We start from the raw sequence: 16,339 nt of genomic DNA, 5'->3' as shown, positions 1-16,339 counted from the left end.
ATCATATAGAAAAAAATATTTGTGCATGTAACATTTGATAGAGTAACGTTCATTTTTTCAGACAATGAGCAGCAAAACGTCTGATCTGTCATAATGCAAATTAAATATAAAATAATAACAGGAATCTTGAGCCGCATGGTATCAGTCATTCTTACCTTGTAGTCGTCACTTGTGGCTCCATCTGGTAAGCCAAATGTGGCATAGTTTGCCCAGTTGCCATCTCCTTCTGGGTTATTAGCATTGTTCCCCTGTTGGCTGGACCAGCGATCTCCCGTAGTGCACTTCCCATGCATATTGTTTTCATGGATACTGGCTACCAATGTCCAACCTCCCCCATTGGTGGTCATGTCACAGAAGGTCTGATAAGACACCCCATATTTAGTGGTTAACGTGTAGATGCCATCTGTAATGGAAATTCATCAATGGCTATTGTCCCTCAAATAAAATGAGTGCTGTAATATTATAAGGATGTATTACACAGTAAATCCCTTTTATCAACACCAGCATACTTGGACTCTTCCTCATTACAAGTTTGACATCTGCATTGGTACCATGTTATCCTCCAACATGACCCTTTCACTATGTGCAAAATGCTCTACTCACAAACTCCACACTTAATTTATTATTGTAGTTACTAGTGTAAATAATTGACGGGTAATATATTTTTAAGAATCACTTAATTATTAACAGGTAACTGCAATATTAAAGGAGCAGAGCATTTTGTATTGGGTGGAAGGAGTTAAGTTGGCAAGTCTCTATATATGATTAAAATCATGCTCTTTCAGACTCACCATTTAAGTTACCAGAGAAAGCTCCAGTGAGTCCAAATAGGCACATGTAGCATTTTTCATATCAGGAAAACATTACCCTATGTGGTGGTAGTCACTATTACTAATGTGGAAATTCCGACACTATTTACCCCAGCTTGATTACAGCGAAGACTTCATCGCCGACTGAGTGGAAACACTAACAGGCTCACAACGGAGACTTTGGTAAATTTCGCCAGCTGAAGATCCCGACTTACACTACACACAGGATCTGAATTAGCCACATCTGTGTGAGCACAATCTTACTGTACATGGACTATGTTTTTCCGCCCTTTCCCTCCTTTGTTCCGCCTCTCTAGTCACAAGGGGTCGTAAGAGTCAGAAATATGCAGATATGAATTTCGTGCAATTGGATCTAATTGCGTAAGTTTAGTTTATTGGCATGCATAGTGAAAATTCACGCAAGATACGATTCGCAAACGGGCGTATGTCCGGACTTGAATCAGGCCCTATGTTAGTAATTGTGAATTCAAAGTTGGTATCTGTCAATAACTTTACTGACAGTCAGAAATAAAGCCGCAACATTCCAAAAAAAGTTTGCCCAAAATTTGGGCTCTCCTGTAATAACAGTAATGCACATGGAGGTGTCACACTAGGATTATGAGATTGTGTAATATTGTTTCCCAACTTCTATAATGTGTGTATTTGTGTGATCACATTGCTCACCTCTAGCATCATACTGAAACTGCTTAATCTCTTTGCAGCTCCTATAACTGTAGTAATTGCTCCCAACGTAGTTTGATTGACTCAGCTTCTTCTCCTGAAGGGACTGGTCATCTGGGAATATATGAAAATGTAACATATGACACATATTTTATTTTAACATGGACAGTGGCCATTGTTTATTCAAATGTCTTTAAAGGCAAAATGTGCCTTTAAAGACATTGCCATTTTAAATTTGCCCTGCAAAGTGGCTGAATATCGGTGATCTGCAGAAATTGCACCTTAATACATTTACCTCCTGGTGTCTAAATGCCCTGGGGAAGAGAGGGGTGTTAAACCTCACAATTAGACTTGTCTCAAATTTCCCGGGTTCTTTTGACACAGTGCCTCAACCCCAGTCAGCTTCTCTCTTCAGGTTGTAGGACTTTGCAGGGTCCATCAAGAGACGATTCAGGAAACCCCCTCCTGACCACATTCACAGGTAAAGGGGACAAGCCACTTGGCACATTTACTGGGATAAAGGCCTGGTAACCTATGGCTTGACATCTGGTGAATAATGAGTGGTGTTTGTAAATTATTTGTTCTACTAATAACTCTGGGAAAAGGTGTACAGTAGAGTGGTATAACCATGAAGCATGACTTTTAATTGAGACTATGGGGTATATTTACTAAACTGCGGGTTGAAAAAGTGGAGATGTTGCCTATGGCAACCAATCAGATTCTAGCTGTCATTTTGTAGAGTGCACTAAATAAATGAAAGCTAGAATCTGATTGGTTGCTATAGGCAACATCTCCACTTTTTCAAACCCGCCGTTTAGTAAATCTAGCCCTATGTGTATTTGAATTCAGAACGTGTGAAATTAACATAGCTAATGGTAAGCCTAGGTAATGTGGCCAGGAGTGCTTTAAACACTTGGAAGTGATCCATTTCACTCTGATTTAATAAGCTTGGTTGCTGAAGACACTAGCCAGGCCTTTTTAACTGCGGTATTAATTGCCATTGACCACTTAAGGGCCTGAAACTACAGCAAGATCTCACTAATGGAGATAGCACATTGAAAAGGTGAAGTACAGACTGTGAGTTCTCTTTTGACTGTCCTTTGTATGGCATTATTATTATTATTATTATTATTATTATTAATTTTCATTTATGGGGCGCCACAAAATGTCTGCAGCGCCGTACAGGAGCAAACAGTAGGACAGTACAAGGTAAAACAGCATGGTGCAATTAACCGGTAACACTATAACTCTGGTAGCTGAAAGCACAACTAAAAAGAAAGGCTGAAAGAGTGAGGGATATTCAGCACAGGCTAGAAACCTGTGCCCAAGCGGGTGGGCGCAGCTAACAGGTTAAGAGCCACTGAAAGGTGCAGAGAAAAGCATGTGAGGAGTCAGTGTGCAAAAGGCCCAAGAAGGAGGTGGGCAGAGTAACTGGAGAGCAAATCTGAAAGTGGTGAAAACAGGAGGAGAGAGGACCCTGCTGTAAGGCGCTTACAATCTAAAAGGAGGGGCACACATACTGAAGACAAAAGGGTGACATGGGGACAGAGTCACATGAGCGAGAGAGGAAGGGGGAAGAGAGGTAAACAACAAGGTTGGTAGTTAAGTGGGTGACCAATAGGATTTTAAGAAATGGTGGGTTTTTAATGCTCGTTTGAAGCTGCACAGATTGGGGGATGTTCTTATAGAGCGAGGGAGATCATTCCAATGGAGAAGGGCAGCGAGGGAGAAGTCTTGGATGCCAGAATGAGAAGGGGTAATCAGAGGGTAGGAGAGGTGACGGTCATTGGCCAATCACAGCGGGTGGGATGGAGTGTGAATAGAGATGAGGTTGGGAGATGTCGGCAGCAGTGGAGTTGGCAATGGCTTTGTATGTGAGGAGCTTGAAAAGGATTCTATTGGGGAAGGGGAGAAACAGCTTTTCCCACCTGGAGCAAAGGGTGGCAATCAGTGTAGCTATTGTGAGAGACAGACAATTACAATCTATTGCTTTGAACAAAGCCAATCTAATACTACTATCCCAGAAAAGGATCTCTTTGTGAGACTATTACAATTATTAAGGGCACCATTTGCACTGAAGAAAACAGTGTTTTTCCAAGTTTTTACAACTCTTGCAGGCCAGCTAACTAGATTAATACTGGATGTGGATTTGTTACAGATTCCTTTTTCAAGAGGGGTACTACACAGCTGAGGTTCCTTACTATTTTTCCTTTTATATGTGATATGTACAGAATTTATATAATGACACCTAATAGAAAGAATATGTTGTTTTTGGCACTTTTAGACTGTACGTAGAATGATTCTGATATATAATATTTTAAAAAATATATATTTCTTGAAGACAGATAAGGTTTTGTGGAGGTTAAGAATACATATAGTTTGTACTATTTATCTTTGGGGGGGGGGTTCTTGTAAATTTTGGGATTGGCAATTCCCTTATTGATGGCTGCATCTATATATGTTCTTTTCTTCCATATATGATTTTTATATGATGTGAGCACCTGTCCTTGGGGTTTTGTTTATCGGTTGAAAACAATATTGGATGTAAAATGACCGCACTTGCCAATTAAAAATGGCCTGTATAGTAGTGACATATTTTGTTTTAACAACAATCAATTCTTATTAAAAACTTATAAGAAATAATTGTCAAGATTTGGAGTGCTGGTGACTGGAGTGAGAATGTTGGAGCAGTATAAAACTCTCACCAAGGGTGCTGCTATATTTGGAGTGCAGTTTTTCCGCTCCTAGGTTGAGGCTATTGGCAGGAGTAGCAGGCAGACTCATACTCCTCTTCACCAAGGAGCTACACTCATGAGGATGAGCAGTGATACAGGATTCCATAGTCTAAAGATTAGAGATAATAGAATAGTTGGAAGAAATGCTCCTGCAATGCTTGGCTGTGAGTGAAGGGTATATGAAGGTTGCAATTAGATGTAGCTTCTCAGATCTGATTGATGTTGGTAGTAGAAGTGCTGAGATTTGTTTTGTAATATTGCAATGTGTTGTGTCATTCCAATATGCCAGAAGCTGAGGACTTGTGTTCATACTGTGTGCAATCTATCGAGAATTTCCAATATGTAAGTGAATATATATTTTGGGCTTTTCAGTTCTTTTGTTCACTACCTGTATGTACATTACCTTCTAAATCATTCAGAAGCTTGACTTTTACAGAATAACAAATCGTACACTGAAATGTTGTTTTTATGTGATATTTTTGCTTCAAAGTATTGACACTCAAAATTAGTTTTTTAATGTGACTGTTTTATGTTTCGAAAAAATATTAAATATGCTGTTTGTATAAGTATTTAATCCCTATGTTGCACTTGTAAAAAAAATCCCAAATGAGGACACATTTAAAAAATTGGTGCAAAACAATATTCAATTTGCATATCTCAGTGGGCACTGTTGATCCAATTACCAGGAACTGAAAGCTGCACATTAAACCAACCAGATGCTGCCTAGAACCCCCCCTCCCCCCCCCCAAAACTCTCTGAACAAACAAAGGACACTTTGAAGATATGACACAGAGAGGCCAACAATCACTTAAAGGTTGACCAGTTAACTACATAACACTGCAAAACAATGTCATATATAGGGATGTGCACCAGCCACTTTTGGTGTCTTGTGTTTTGTTTTTTGGATTTGGATTTGCTTGAGGTTTTGGGTTCGGATTTGTTTCGCAAAACACCCGACGAAAGGTTTTGGTTCGGCTTTAAGGTTTTGGATTCGGATTTATTTTGACAAAAACATAAAAAGTGCTAAAAAACAGTTTTGTGGGGTTTTTTTTCACTCCTACGCTATTATTAACCTCAATAACATTCAATAACAATCATTTCCACTAATTTCCAGTCTATTCTGAACACCTCACAATATTGTTTTTAGGCCAAAAGGTTGCACCGAGGTAGCTTGAGCACATAATGCCAAAAAAAGAGGTACAAGATGGAATTGTTCTGGGCCCTCCCTCCCACCCCTCGCGAGATTCAACACGAGACTTGGACGACAGAGCCTCGTTTTCATTTTTTTGCCCGCCGGAAATATCCGAACAGTGCTCGGATCCCGTTCGGATCCGCACTGTTAGGGTGGGCTCGGATTAGCGGAATCTGAGCCCGCTCAACTCTAGTCATATAGACGAGGATGGCAAAGCATAAGCTATTACTCAAAATAAACCATGTAAAAGGATGTCTGGAGTTTGCCAAAAGCATGACAGTGACCCAGTTGTGTTGCAGTAAAAAAAATTCTGGTCAGGTGAGACAAAATACTTGCTTGTTCAATTCAACATGTGTGGCTCAAATCTTATACTGCTGACAATGAAGGGTGCTGCTGGTAGCATTATACTGTGGGTTGCTTTCTATTGGCAGTTACTGTGCATCTTGTTAAAATAGAAGGAATACAGCATACACGGAAATACTGCAAGAGAACTTGTCCCAATCTGCTTAAAAACTATAGCTTGGGCCATCAAAAAGTCTGTAGTTCCTGTTCCTTCATTCATACTTAAGATTCTCATAGACTAGTATTTTCATTTTTTATGCACACATCTTGAGTCCCCCCCAGAAGGAATGGAAGATTACAATATTCTCCCCCTTAATCAATACTAGTTAAACAGCCTCTGGCAGTTATTACATCTCATAGACTTTCTGAATAAAGCTCTAATATGTTTCAATACCAAAACAAAGCAATAGTTTGCATTGCTACTTGAAAAATTGTTCCGTAGGGTCCAATAAGTTGGGGTGTGGTGAAAAAGGCATCTGTGACGTTTTGCCATATTTTGTCCAAAGGATTAAGACTAGGGGGTAAATGTATTAAGCTCTGGGTTCTTCAACACCCGCGAGTTCGGCGTCTTCAGCGCTTAAATTTAAAGCGGCGCTGCCTTGTAAAGGGAAACTTACATTTACCCCTAGGTCTAAGACAGGGCCACTCAAGGACATGTATATTTTTTATTTGCAGTATTTATATGTTTTTCAACACGCCAACAACCTTCCTTCCCAATTTGAGCTATTTGGCAGAGGGTATTAGGGTTGTGCAGAGCCATAACTTAAAATTCTAGCGCCTGGGACGAGAATGTCAAATGTCGCCCCCCTAGCCCTCAGTTTTAACCAAATGAACCTAAAATATTCCTAAACTGCTCCCCCCCGTCAGTGTTGCGCCTTGGGCAGTCGTCCATATCGCACAATCCTAGTTACGGCCCTGGGGTTGTGGGCAGGACTTGTCTGTAATGAGCAACAACAATCTTCCCTTCATTCATGACAAGATTGCCAGCTCCTTTTGCTGACAAACATTCCCAAAACATGATGCTACCACCACCATAATTCAAGGCTGTGATGATGTTATCTGGTTAGTGCACAGTGTTTGAGTTCCGCCATGTACTTTTGTCTCACCAGGCCACAAAGACCATCTGCCACATCTCTGCAGTATCTTCTATATGGCAATTTGCAAAGCATATGTGTTTGTTTTTCAGCCAGGGCTTCTTCCTTGCGACCCTCTTATAAAGGTAGTTTCTGTGAAATGACTTGTTCCCATGTACATCTTCTTTCAAAGCAGCTAATGACTTCTGTAACTCGCACAATGTCACAGTTGGCCTTGCTTTAGTTTAAAGGATGAGTGTCCTTATTGTTTGGAAACTAAATTTAGTAGGGCAAACTGATCTAACAGTGTGACTGTAGTTTTCTACTATTTCCACATCTGTACAAACAAATGTACTATAGTCAGAGGGATGTTTAATGCCCTTGCAATGGTATTTCCCCAGACTTGTGCCTTGCTATAATCATCTTGGATTAAGGATCTTAACTGAAGAAACTTCTTATTTCAGTCTCCTGGACAAAACCATGCTACAATGCAAGGGGTGAAAATTAGCATTCTGTTTTGCACATAAGTTACCAGTAAATACTGACTGTTTTTTCATGTAGCACACAAATACTTGAAAGCTTATTTGTACACTGAAATTTAAAGTTGATATTTGTGTGCTAAATGAAAAAACAGTCAGTATTTAACTTATGTGCAAAACAGAATGCTAATTTGCACCCCTTGCATTGTAAAATGGTTTTGTCCAGGAGACTGAAATAAGAAGTTTATGGAGATTTCTGAGCACCGCAGAAGGACAACAGAGACAGAGCTCAGCCTGATCGATAATGCTGCTGAGCTCTGTCAAGGGCCCCCTGGATGCCCAAGGCCCCTGGGCTGTAGCCCAGTTAGACTTCGGGTTAATCCAGTCCTGACTAGGGTTCAGTCAGAGTTTACCCAGGGACCTGGTCCTATTCCTTCATCCCATAGTGGCAAGACTGTAAATCTTCAGCGGGATAGGAATATAACGGTCTGACCTGCCATCCCTGTCCACAAGCATCCAAAAACATGCCACACAAAAGACTGGCATCACACAATGATCCTCTAACTCCCTGATATATAAAGCCCCACTGGGGCCAAAGCTTTCTGGGCCTTCATTTTCTTCACCTTTTCCCCTGCATTAGACAAAGAAAAACATGAAACACAAACAAGAAAAGAAATGTGAAGTGCTGAGAAAATCTAAAAGTCCCACGTAATTAAACCCCGCCTTCTATCCTGTAGTGCTAAGCCACACTTTCAGGTAGGATTTTATATGGAGCTTCCAGCACTTCGAGCACCCAGTGACGTTTCACCTCCATGGGCACTGATAGACCTACACTTGATCTTGGACAGAAGGCTTAGAGACCATTATGTACTGAACAAAAGAGATAATTAGCAAAAAATTTACAAAAAACAAGGTTTTCTTTAGGAATGTGGTGGGCTACAAGAACCCTTAAAGCCCTCCAGCTCACTTAATTCATCTCAGGGAACACAGAATACATGTAATGAATATAAGACTATTGTTTATAAATTGTATTGCTCATTATTATTCTGCACAAGTATCACACACCTTAATTTACAAGTAGATATCTGTACTTTGGGAATATGGACTGATTGTATTACTGACCATATCATAATGTGGGATGAAGAAGCTCCTCATTGAAGTTCTGAGAGGAGACGTTTGCACTCAGCCACTGACTGAATCAGCAGACATTGACAGCAGGGGATTGAGGCATCCTACAAAATGAGTCGGGGACGTACATATTGATTAAGTGGACTGGAATGGGGTGTGTTTGTGTGCCCTATTTGCAGAAGCCGCAAGCAAGTTACTCTTCATCATAGGTTAGGATGAACAAATTGTGTTCCAATTTATATTCACTATGCCTCTCTCTTGGTTACCGCTTGGCTGCCAGCTTTCTAATACAAATTAAATAATTGTGTGTTCTATGCATTTTTGGATCTTCTATATTTATTGACTTTTATATTGAAAAAAAATCAACAATTTTATTGTGAAAAAACTTGTGAATTATTTTATCATTGGTTTATCTAGAGTTTGGTACTTTTTATCTAGTGTCATCTGAAGGGCATGTCAAAGGCTCTAATTATGTTACTATTCCAAACTATTCTGTTTAATAAGTGCACATATGTAACATAACTGTTTCCAAGTATTCTGTCTAATATGCATATATTTGTAAAAGTTCTGGAGATACATGTTGCAAATTATTAGATAATAGTATTTATAAGGAAATTATTTAAGCAATATTGAATAGAATACCAATGATCATAATTGTATGTACTATTATTTAGGATCTGTCCTATTTTTACTGATATGATTATAATTTTTTGCAATAAATACTTTGATATTATGTGAGTTATTGCTTCCTATCTATATCCTTCAACGGTGTGTTTACCATTGAATGATTGGAGATACTATTACCTGGCTTGAGGGAACAATATAGGCAACTACCAATCCCTTTGGATTTTAACTGTCTCATAGGACATTAAATTTAGCTAGCTTATGTTGTAGCGTCATATAAAGGGGTGTGTTTTTTTCTTGCCACTTTTAAATGTGGGTTAGCATTAGGGGAAAGCAAGGAGGAAATTATTTACACAGTGTCAGCAAGAGAAAGTTTTTGGGATTAATGTAATTATGAAATAAGCAGTTGTTTTAAAAGTAGGATTAACAGACCATTCAAATCTGGACACATACTGTATGACTTAACTGCAAATATATATTTATAGTCTTGTAGCATGTCTGCAGTGTTTACTGTATAATCATGCAGGAGAACTAAGTGGAAAAATTAAATCACAGTTGAAAATAACTTAAGGGTGAATTTGAAAATTAAGATGTAGGTGAATTTGAGGGAGGAAATCAAAAGCAAAGGTGACATGGAAAGAAACAATGAGGTTCAGGGTAAATAAAAGTGACACTAATTTCCATAGACTATAGTGTAGAATTTCCAGTCGTTATGTATTTGACTCACCACATGAGTATCGACCAGAGACAGCCAGCAGGACCACCAGCATGTACACTATCATCTCCTAGATGGGAACATTGATTAATACACTTATATTACAAATATAAGTACTGCATCACTCTGGTGTAAAGTAAGCAGTAACTAGAGTCTTACCATTTCCTTATTGTCTTGTGGAATGATATTAAATGTTCTGCATGTTCCTTTTTATCCTCTAGTTTATAACCACCCACATTCCTATTGTTATTGTTCAAATATCTTAATCAAATATCTGGTAAATAAAGAGGAATGTGTAAGCTATTGATACCATTGGAAAAGCCATTTTATTGATCTTATCTAGTTAGTATTTAGTCATGCTGTTATATGAATCACCCAAAAAAGAAGTTGGTTCCTGAGGCACTCCAGTCCCCTAGCAACATTAATATAAAAGCAAGTTTATTACATAATACATTAAAACAATTGTATTCTAACAAGGGCTCAAAATCAGCAAAGATTTTGAAAATAAAAATGTGTGAGAAAGTATGAAAATAAGTGATATAGAAATAAAAACAATCAGTCTCCTCAGGGAAGTCGATTTGGGATGATGTGTAAATATTATTGTCTATAAATGTTGACATGAGGATTATATAGCACACAATGTTGTTTGAGATTCATGTCCACATATAACAGTATAGTTACATTAATTATATTACTAGTTAGCATTTAACCAGAAATTGAATAGGGCTTTTGATTGTTGTGCAAAATTTATGTTTGCCATGCATAATAATATAATCGCAACATATTTTATATTATATAATCACAACAAATCCTTTAATTGAAAGAGGCTCTATACCCTGAATTTAAATCTTCATTGTGTAATCCAATTTATGTGACTTGGGGGTCTATTTATGACCCTTCGTTTTTTTGACTTGATACTTTTCAATCCTTATCTCCTTGATAAAGGATTGAAAAGTAACGGCTATGTATTAAAAAACTTCTCAGGGACAGCAGTGCCGATAACCTGCCGCCCCTGAGAAGTGACTCACCTGATCATCGCAGTCTTTTCTCATTTTTCAAGGCTGCGATGATCTTCTCTTTTTTTTTTTTTTTGTTAGTGCGCATGCACCGACTGAATAGTTGGTGCATGCGCAGTAACATCCTTGCCGGCAAACTGCAGGATGATTGACAGGAAGGGATCACATGATCCCTCCACACATGCACTGTCCAGCTCTGCTCTTCAGAGCAGAACTGGACAGCGCGAAAGTTTTCAGATATGTTAATGTACGCCAGCTTCAGATGGCGCCAGCTTCAGATGGCGTACATTAACATGTAAAAAAAGAGAAAATTTTCTCTAGTTAGCCTTTAATACATAGCGGTTCTGAGCACTTCCCATACACTGTTATAGGGAGTGCTCAGAAAAACGATAGGAAATGCAAAGCAGCAGATATCTGAGATATCTGCTGCGATGCTTCAATAGTACATAGTGATTTCACGGTAAACCCCCGAAAACTGTTGTTTTCGGGGGTTTACCACAGGAAAAATGCTTGGTAAATAGACCCCTTGGAGAGAAAAGGTGTATTCTGGCTGTGAAAGATGTTTTTGACCCGAAAGACTCCCTTTGCGGATTCCAACAAGTACGGGAGAAATATGACCTTCCACAAGCTCATTTTTTTCCTCTTTTTTTTTCCAGTCTGACATTGTCAATAGCAAAATCATCATCATCATCATCAACATTTATTTATATAGCGCCACTAATTCCGCAGCGCTGTACAGAGAACTCATTCACATCAGTCCCTGCCCCATTGGAGCTTACAGTCTAAATTCCCTAATATAGACACACACTCACAGACAGAAAGGGAGACAGACAGACAGACAGAGAGGGAGAGACTAGGGTCAATTTTTGATAGCAGCCAATTAACCTACCAGTATGTTTTTGGAGTGTGGGAGGAAACCGGAGCACCCAGAGGAAACCCACGCAAACACAGGGAGAACATACAAACTCCACACAGATAAGGCCATGGTCGGGAATTGAACTCATGATCCCAGTGCTGTGTGGCAGAAGTGCTAACCACTAGGCCACTGTGATGCCAATTGAATTCTTTACTGCCAACTAATTACCGATCGTCGGGGCAGCAACTTTTCACAGCCATATTGTTGTGTTAAAAGATTTGGATTTTGTACACACTGAAACAACATATGTGATCCCTGTAGCAATCTCCCCACGAAATTTAAATAATGGGCTGAGCATGCTTATTAAGAATCACCCAAAACTCTTAAAAGGAGAAGGTGACAGGTCTTCTTCATTCATTCTGTAACACATAGCTGTGTACAGTGTATGTTCGTTCGCAGCTGCACAGCAACAAATTATTTTACTATTATGGATACTGTTGAAGAACAGCAAGCAACTGCTCTTTTGCTACTCGCTATGGCAAGTATACTGCAAGTACAGGAAGGGAAAAAAGGAGAAAGAATCGGTCTTGTTGGACCAAAGAGTGGTTCTAGAGGAGAGACTCATTCTCTCATATGCTCCTGCTACCGGAGATACAGGACAACAACCTTGATGACTTCAGGAATTTCCTGTGAATAAATGAAGCCATTCCAGGAACTGCCCCAACTATCCACTCCCTCATCCAGAAAGAGGACACCCACTTAAACAGACCCATATCTGCAGAGCAGAGACTGGTTACTACCCTGAGATTTTTGGCCACAGGAAGGACTCTGGCAGATCTCAAATACAGCACAGCAATTTCGCCTCAAGCTCTGGGTTTGATAAGACCTGAGACTTGTCATGCTATCATTGAAGTTCTGCGTGAACAGTATATGAAGGTTGGTAAAAAGAAATAGTATTTTTTGTAAATAAATATATCCTTTTCTTAACATACACAAACTATACATTACATTGAAAAAGTGCAATGCAATACATGCAACCAAACAAGGGCTTTATAGTTGATCGCAATGCAACACTTCGCTGTTATCCATATGGGATGGAGGCCCGGTATAGTTTTGCATGCTTGAGCTGGGTATAGGTGTAGAAGTCATGTATGGTTTTGGCATAATACATTGTCCTCCCATATTTGAATGCTGAATTTGGGTATGCCGAAATGTGTACGTTGGTGACTGCCTGTGGCTTGATGGCGTTAATATTGTGTCTGGCCACAAATCCTCTGCGGTGGCCCTACACATGAGGTCACACACCAAACGCTCCATTTGGATTTGTATAGGCTTATTTACAGTTTTCATTTTGCTTGCTAGCATTGCTGCAAGTAGATCAAAAGTCCATTGCAGTGTTTTTTTGGCCTTCAAACTGCGCATTCCACCATCTTTTCAGTTAGAGCATCTCTTTGCTTATGTTCACTGACCATTTTCTTTCGATTTTTCTGCACACTTTGTGGCTGTGTGGCAACTTCTGTTACGACCTAACTGTCCACTGTTAGCGGGTTTCTCTCTACCATAGTTGTTGTAGTTGTCTCCTTTTGAACAGCAGCATCACACATGACATCTTCAGACAGGACAGCAGGCTGTGTAATGAAAAAAAACAAACAGAGTAGAACATTAAATGCATGTACCAATGTAACAATTTCAAACCCCTTTATTTTTCCGTTTCCTGCAATGGTAGAGCAATGGCATGGTATTGCTGAAGATTTTGAAAGGCAATGGAATTTTCCAAACTGTGGCAATTGATGAGAAACTTTTGTTCGAATTATGCCACCATCCAAAAGTGGATCTTTATATTACAAATATGAAGGATTTTTCAGCATTACTCTAATGCCCATTGTGGATGCCAACTATGAATTTATACTTGTGGACATTGGAAAAAATGGGAAAATGTCTTCTGGATGGGCATTGAAACAGACTCCCTTCCACGCAAAACTAAAAACAATAAACTTAATATACCAACTGAAGTAACACAAAATATGGACTAAATTTTGTGTTTGTGGCAGATGCAGCCTTTGCATTACACAACAATATTTTGAAACCGTAGCCATAATGCAATGTATCGACAGAAAGGTGGATATTTAATTATAGGCTGTCACGACATAGGCGTGTAGTGGAAAACGCTTTTGGAATTCTGAGTAACAGATTGACAAGTTTGACAAGGGGTGATGGCTTGTTGTGTTCTGCATAACTTTCTTAGGTGCAAATGCCCATGTGTGCACAGTACAATATGGACAACAATATCGAAGAAATGGAAGTTGACAGGTTGACACCACTAAAGTCGGGGCAGCTTAGAAATGCAAGTCACATCGCCAAATTAAACAGGGAGGAATACCTTCAATATTTTAACGACGAGGATGCTGTGGTATGGCAGAATGACATTGTATAATATATGTATGGTATCATGTCATGTATGTATACTTTATGTATATGAAATACAATAAAACTTTTATCCATCAACAAAGTTATATATTTCACTTACTGTTCCACTTGGTGGTAGATCATCACTTTGTACATCATCGGTAGGAGAATTACTGTCCGTACTCAGGCTGCAGGTGGACAGTTATCTCATTTTCACAGATAAAGTGCAGGAGGTCAAAGTACCACAGCTTTGGCACATAACATCCTCTGCTGCAGCCCCTGATTTTTTTGAGGCCTCAATCTTATTCAGTTATTTCTTGAATACTGTCCAAAGGTTCTGTATTTTACCCTTGGTCCATTGTAAATTTGCTCCTGGGTAATGTGGAAGGCATGTTTTAACAAGTTCCTACATAGCCGCATTCCACAACTGCATGTTTGTATATTTAGATTTAATGTTTCACAAATAGAGATGAGCCCTATTTGTCTCAATGAAATCCTTCATGAGCTTCACATTGTGGTCATATGCCATTTTCAAATAGTGATCTAAAAAATATTGAAGACAAAATGTTATTTTTATACATAGATAATATCATGAGGACATGAGAAAATGGCAAATGAGGAGCAGGTGTCGATGGGGGTGCAAGAACTAGCGGGAAAAAATGAAGAAGTAATGGTGGGGGAAGAATGGAGAAGAAGAAATGCAATTAGCGGACATTAAAAGAGCATACCCAATGAGCCCGAGAGAGGTAGAGATGATGGTGAAAGTGCTGGACCAGTACAACTACGACTGCCAAGAGCGAAAATACAGAAAAATTAATAGCAGAAAAGGACTGATAATGCAGAAACTCCTCAAACAAATAAAGGAGAAACTGGAAAGAAAAGAATCAAATTTCAAGTGCAAAAGTGGTGGTTAGACCTAAAAAAGTAAAGAACAACGAAGAGTGATGAGAATCCATAAAAACATTAAAAAAGTGAGTATTGCATGTTGTACAACTATTTGAAAGACTTGTTAGTGAATTAGTAGACGAACGAATGACAATATTAAAAATTGTATAAAATATTTTTCTATTACCAGAAAGATGAATGGACGATGACATGTACTGCATAGGTACAGAAAAGGTTCAAGTCCAAGCTGAAAAGATTGTTTTAAAAGAAGAAAATGTAGATACAGAAATCGAAAATATTAAACATGCAATAAAAGAAGGTATTTGCAATGACATGTGAATGCTGTCATAATTGTTTGGAGCTATGTGTCCGTTATAATAACCAAAATAACGCCTGTTTTACAGAACCTATGGAGCAAAAGGTCAGCTTTGTAGAGAAACACCAAGAGGGCCATAACAAACTTATTTCGAGCAATGTGCAAAAATGGAAATTTGTATGGTGTTGGAACAGAACTTGTTTATTACTGTGATAGAAGTAAAATGCTAAAATATTTTATAATTTTCTCATAGATACCATCGTCATATCAGATGAGAGTTCTGAGAGAGAGAAAAATATTGGTAGTCCTTTGAAGGGGGTGGTCGAAGATGGAGAAAGCTGAATGAATATTTTCAAAAGTTAAGGGTAAACATCAGTGATGTTAAAAAGAAACTAAAAAAAGTCCTGAAAACAAATTCATGGAGATGTTTCAAGTGTTTGACAAGGTTATGTCACAAATCAGTAGCCAGTTTAAGAGTATTTAAACAGTTATATCTTATAGTGCTAGTATAATAACATTTTTGCATGTCTCTATATTTTTCACAGAATAATTTTTGAAAACAGTGCAACAATAATCCTTAGGAAAAAGGCAAGAGAGCGCGCTAAACTTAAAACCAAACAATGTATCTTTAACAAAATCAATTAGTACATAGAAACTAATCAATCATTTAATACTAATCAAATAAAAAACAAATATAAATTGGTGGAATGTAGCGAGTCAAATCATGATGTATAGCACATTAACACAGTCTGGCTCTAGACGCTCTTAATTAGTAATTAAGAACCACATTTAGGGAATTTCCAAAGTTAATATGAATATTATAATTCTGCTGAGATAGTAGTTTGAAAATGAACAGAGGCTGTAACACCCAAATGACGCAGCTTCGTGTGCATCAGATCTTCAATAAAAGGAAAAACTCAGGGTGTGTATGAAAAAAAATGTCCAATCAACAGAGATGGCACTTATCTATTTCTCCAGCCTACAGAATCAAGTGTGCTGAATGTTCGTCCCTCGGTTGATCAAATAGTATGCAGATTAGCACTTGGAGCTGTTGCTGAGTGCATTAACACCGGGGTTTAGTG

The 16,339-nt window shown here is 38.6% G+C and overlaps 1 protein-coding gene across 2 annotated transcripts in view; it reads right to left on the bottom strand.

Annotated features, from left to right (window-relative positions):
• The window catches only part of LOC142098105 (intelectin-1-like), a 65,962-nt gene extending 56,007 nt beyond the window's left edge, over positions 1–9,955 (bottom strand). Inside the window, exons 1-4 of one of the 2 annotated variants that reach the window (XM_075180593.1) lie at positions 9,938–9,955; positions 9,791–9,848; positions 1,494–1,604; positions 156–403 (exon numbers count right to left, since the gene is read on the bottom strand). In XM_075180593.1, coding sequence (XP_075036694.1) covers positions 156–403; positions 1,494–1,604; positions 9,791–9,848; positions 9,938–9,940 — 420 coding nt within the window. In that variant the 5' untranslated portion in view covers positions 9,941–9,955. The remainder of the gene's footprint in view (positions 1–155; positions 404–1,493; positions 1,605–9,790; positions 9,849–9,937) is intronic. The other variant, XM_075180592.1, reaches the window with a different exon arrangement.
• Positions 9,956–16,339: the final 6,384 nt, after the last annotated feature.

Source organism: Mixophyes fleayi, chromosome 7 (genome assembly GCF_038048845.1).
Source record: "Mixophyes fleayi isolate aMixFle1 chromosome 7, aMixFle1.hap1, whole genome shotgun sequence".
NCBI lineage: Eukaryota > Metazoa > Chordata > Amphibia > Anura > Limnodynastidae > Mixophyes > Mixophyes fleayi.
The sequence above is the reverse complement of the archived record's forward strand: the minus strand, read 5'-3'. Positions and strand labels throughout refer to the sequence as shown.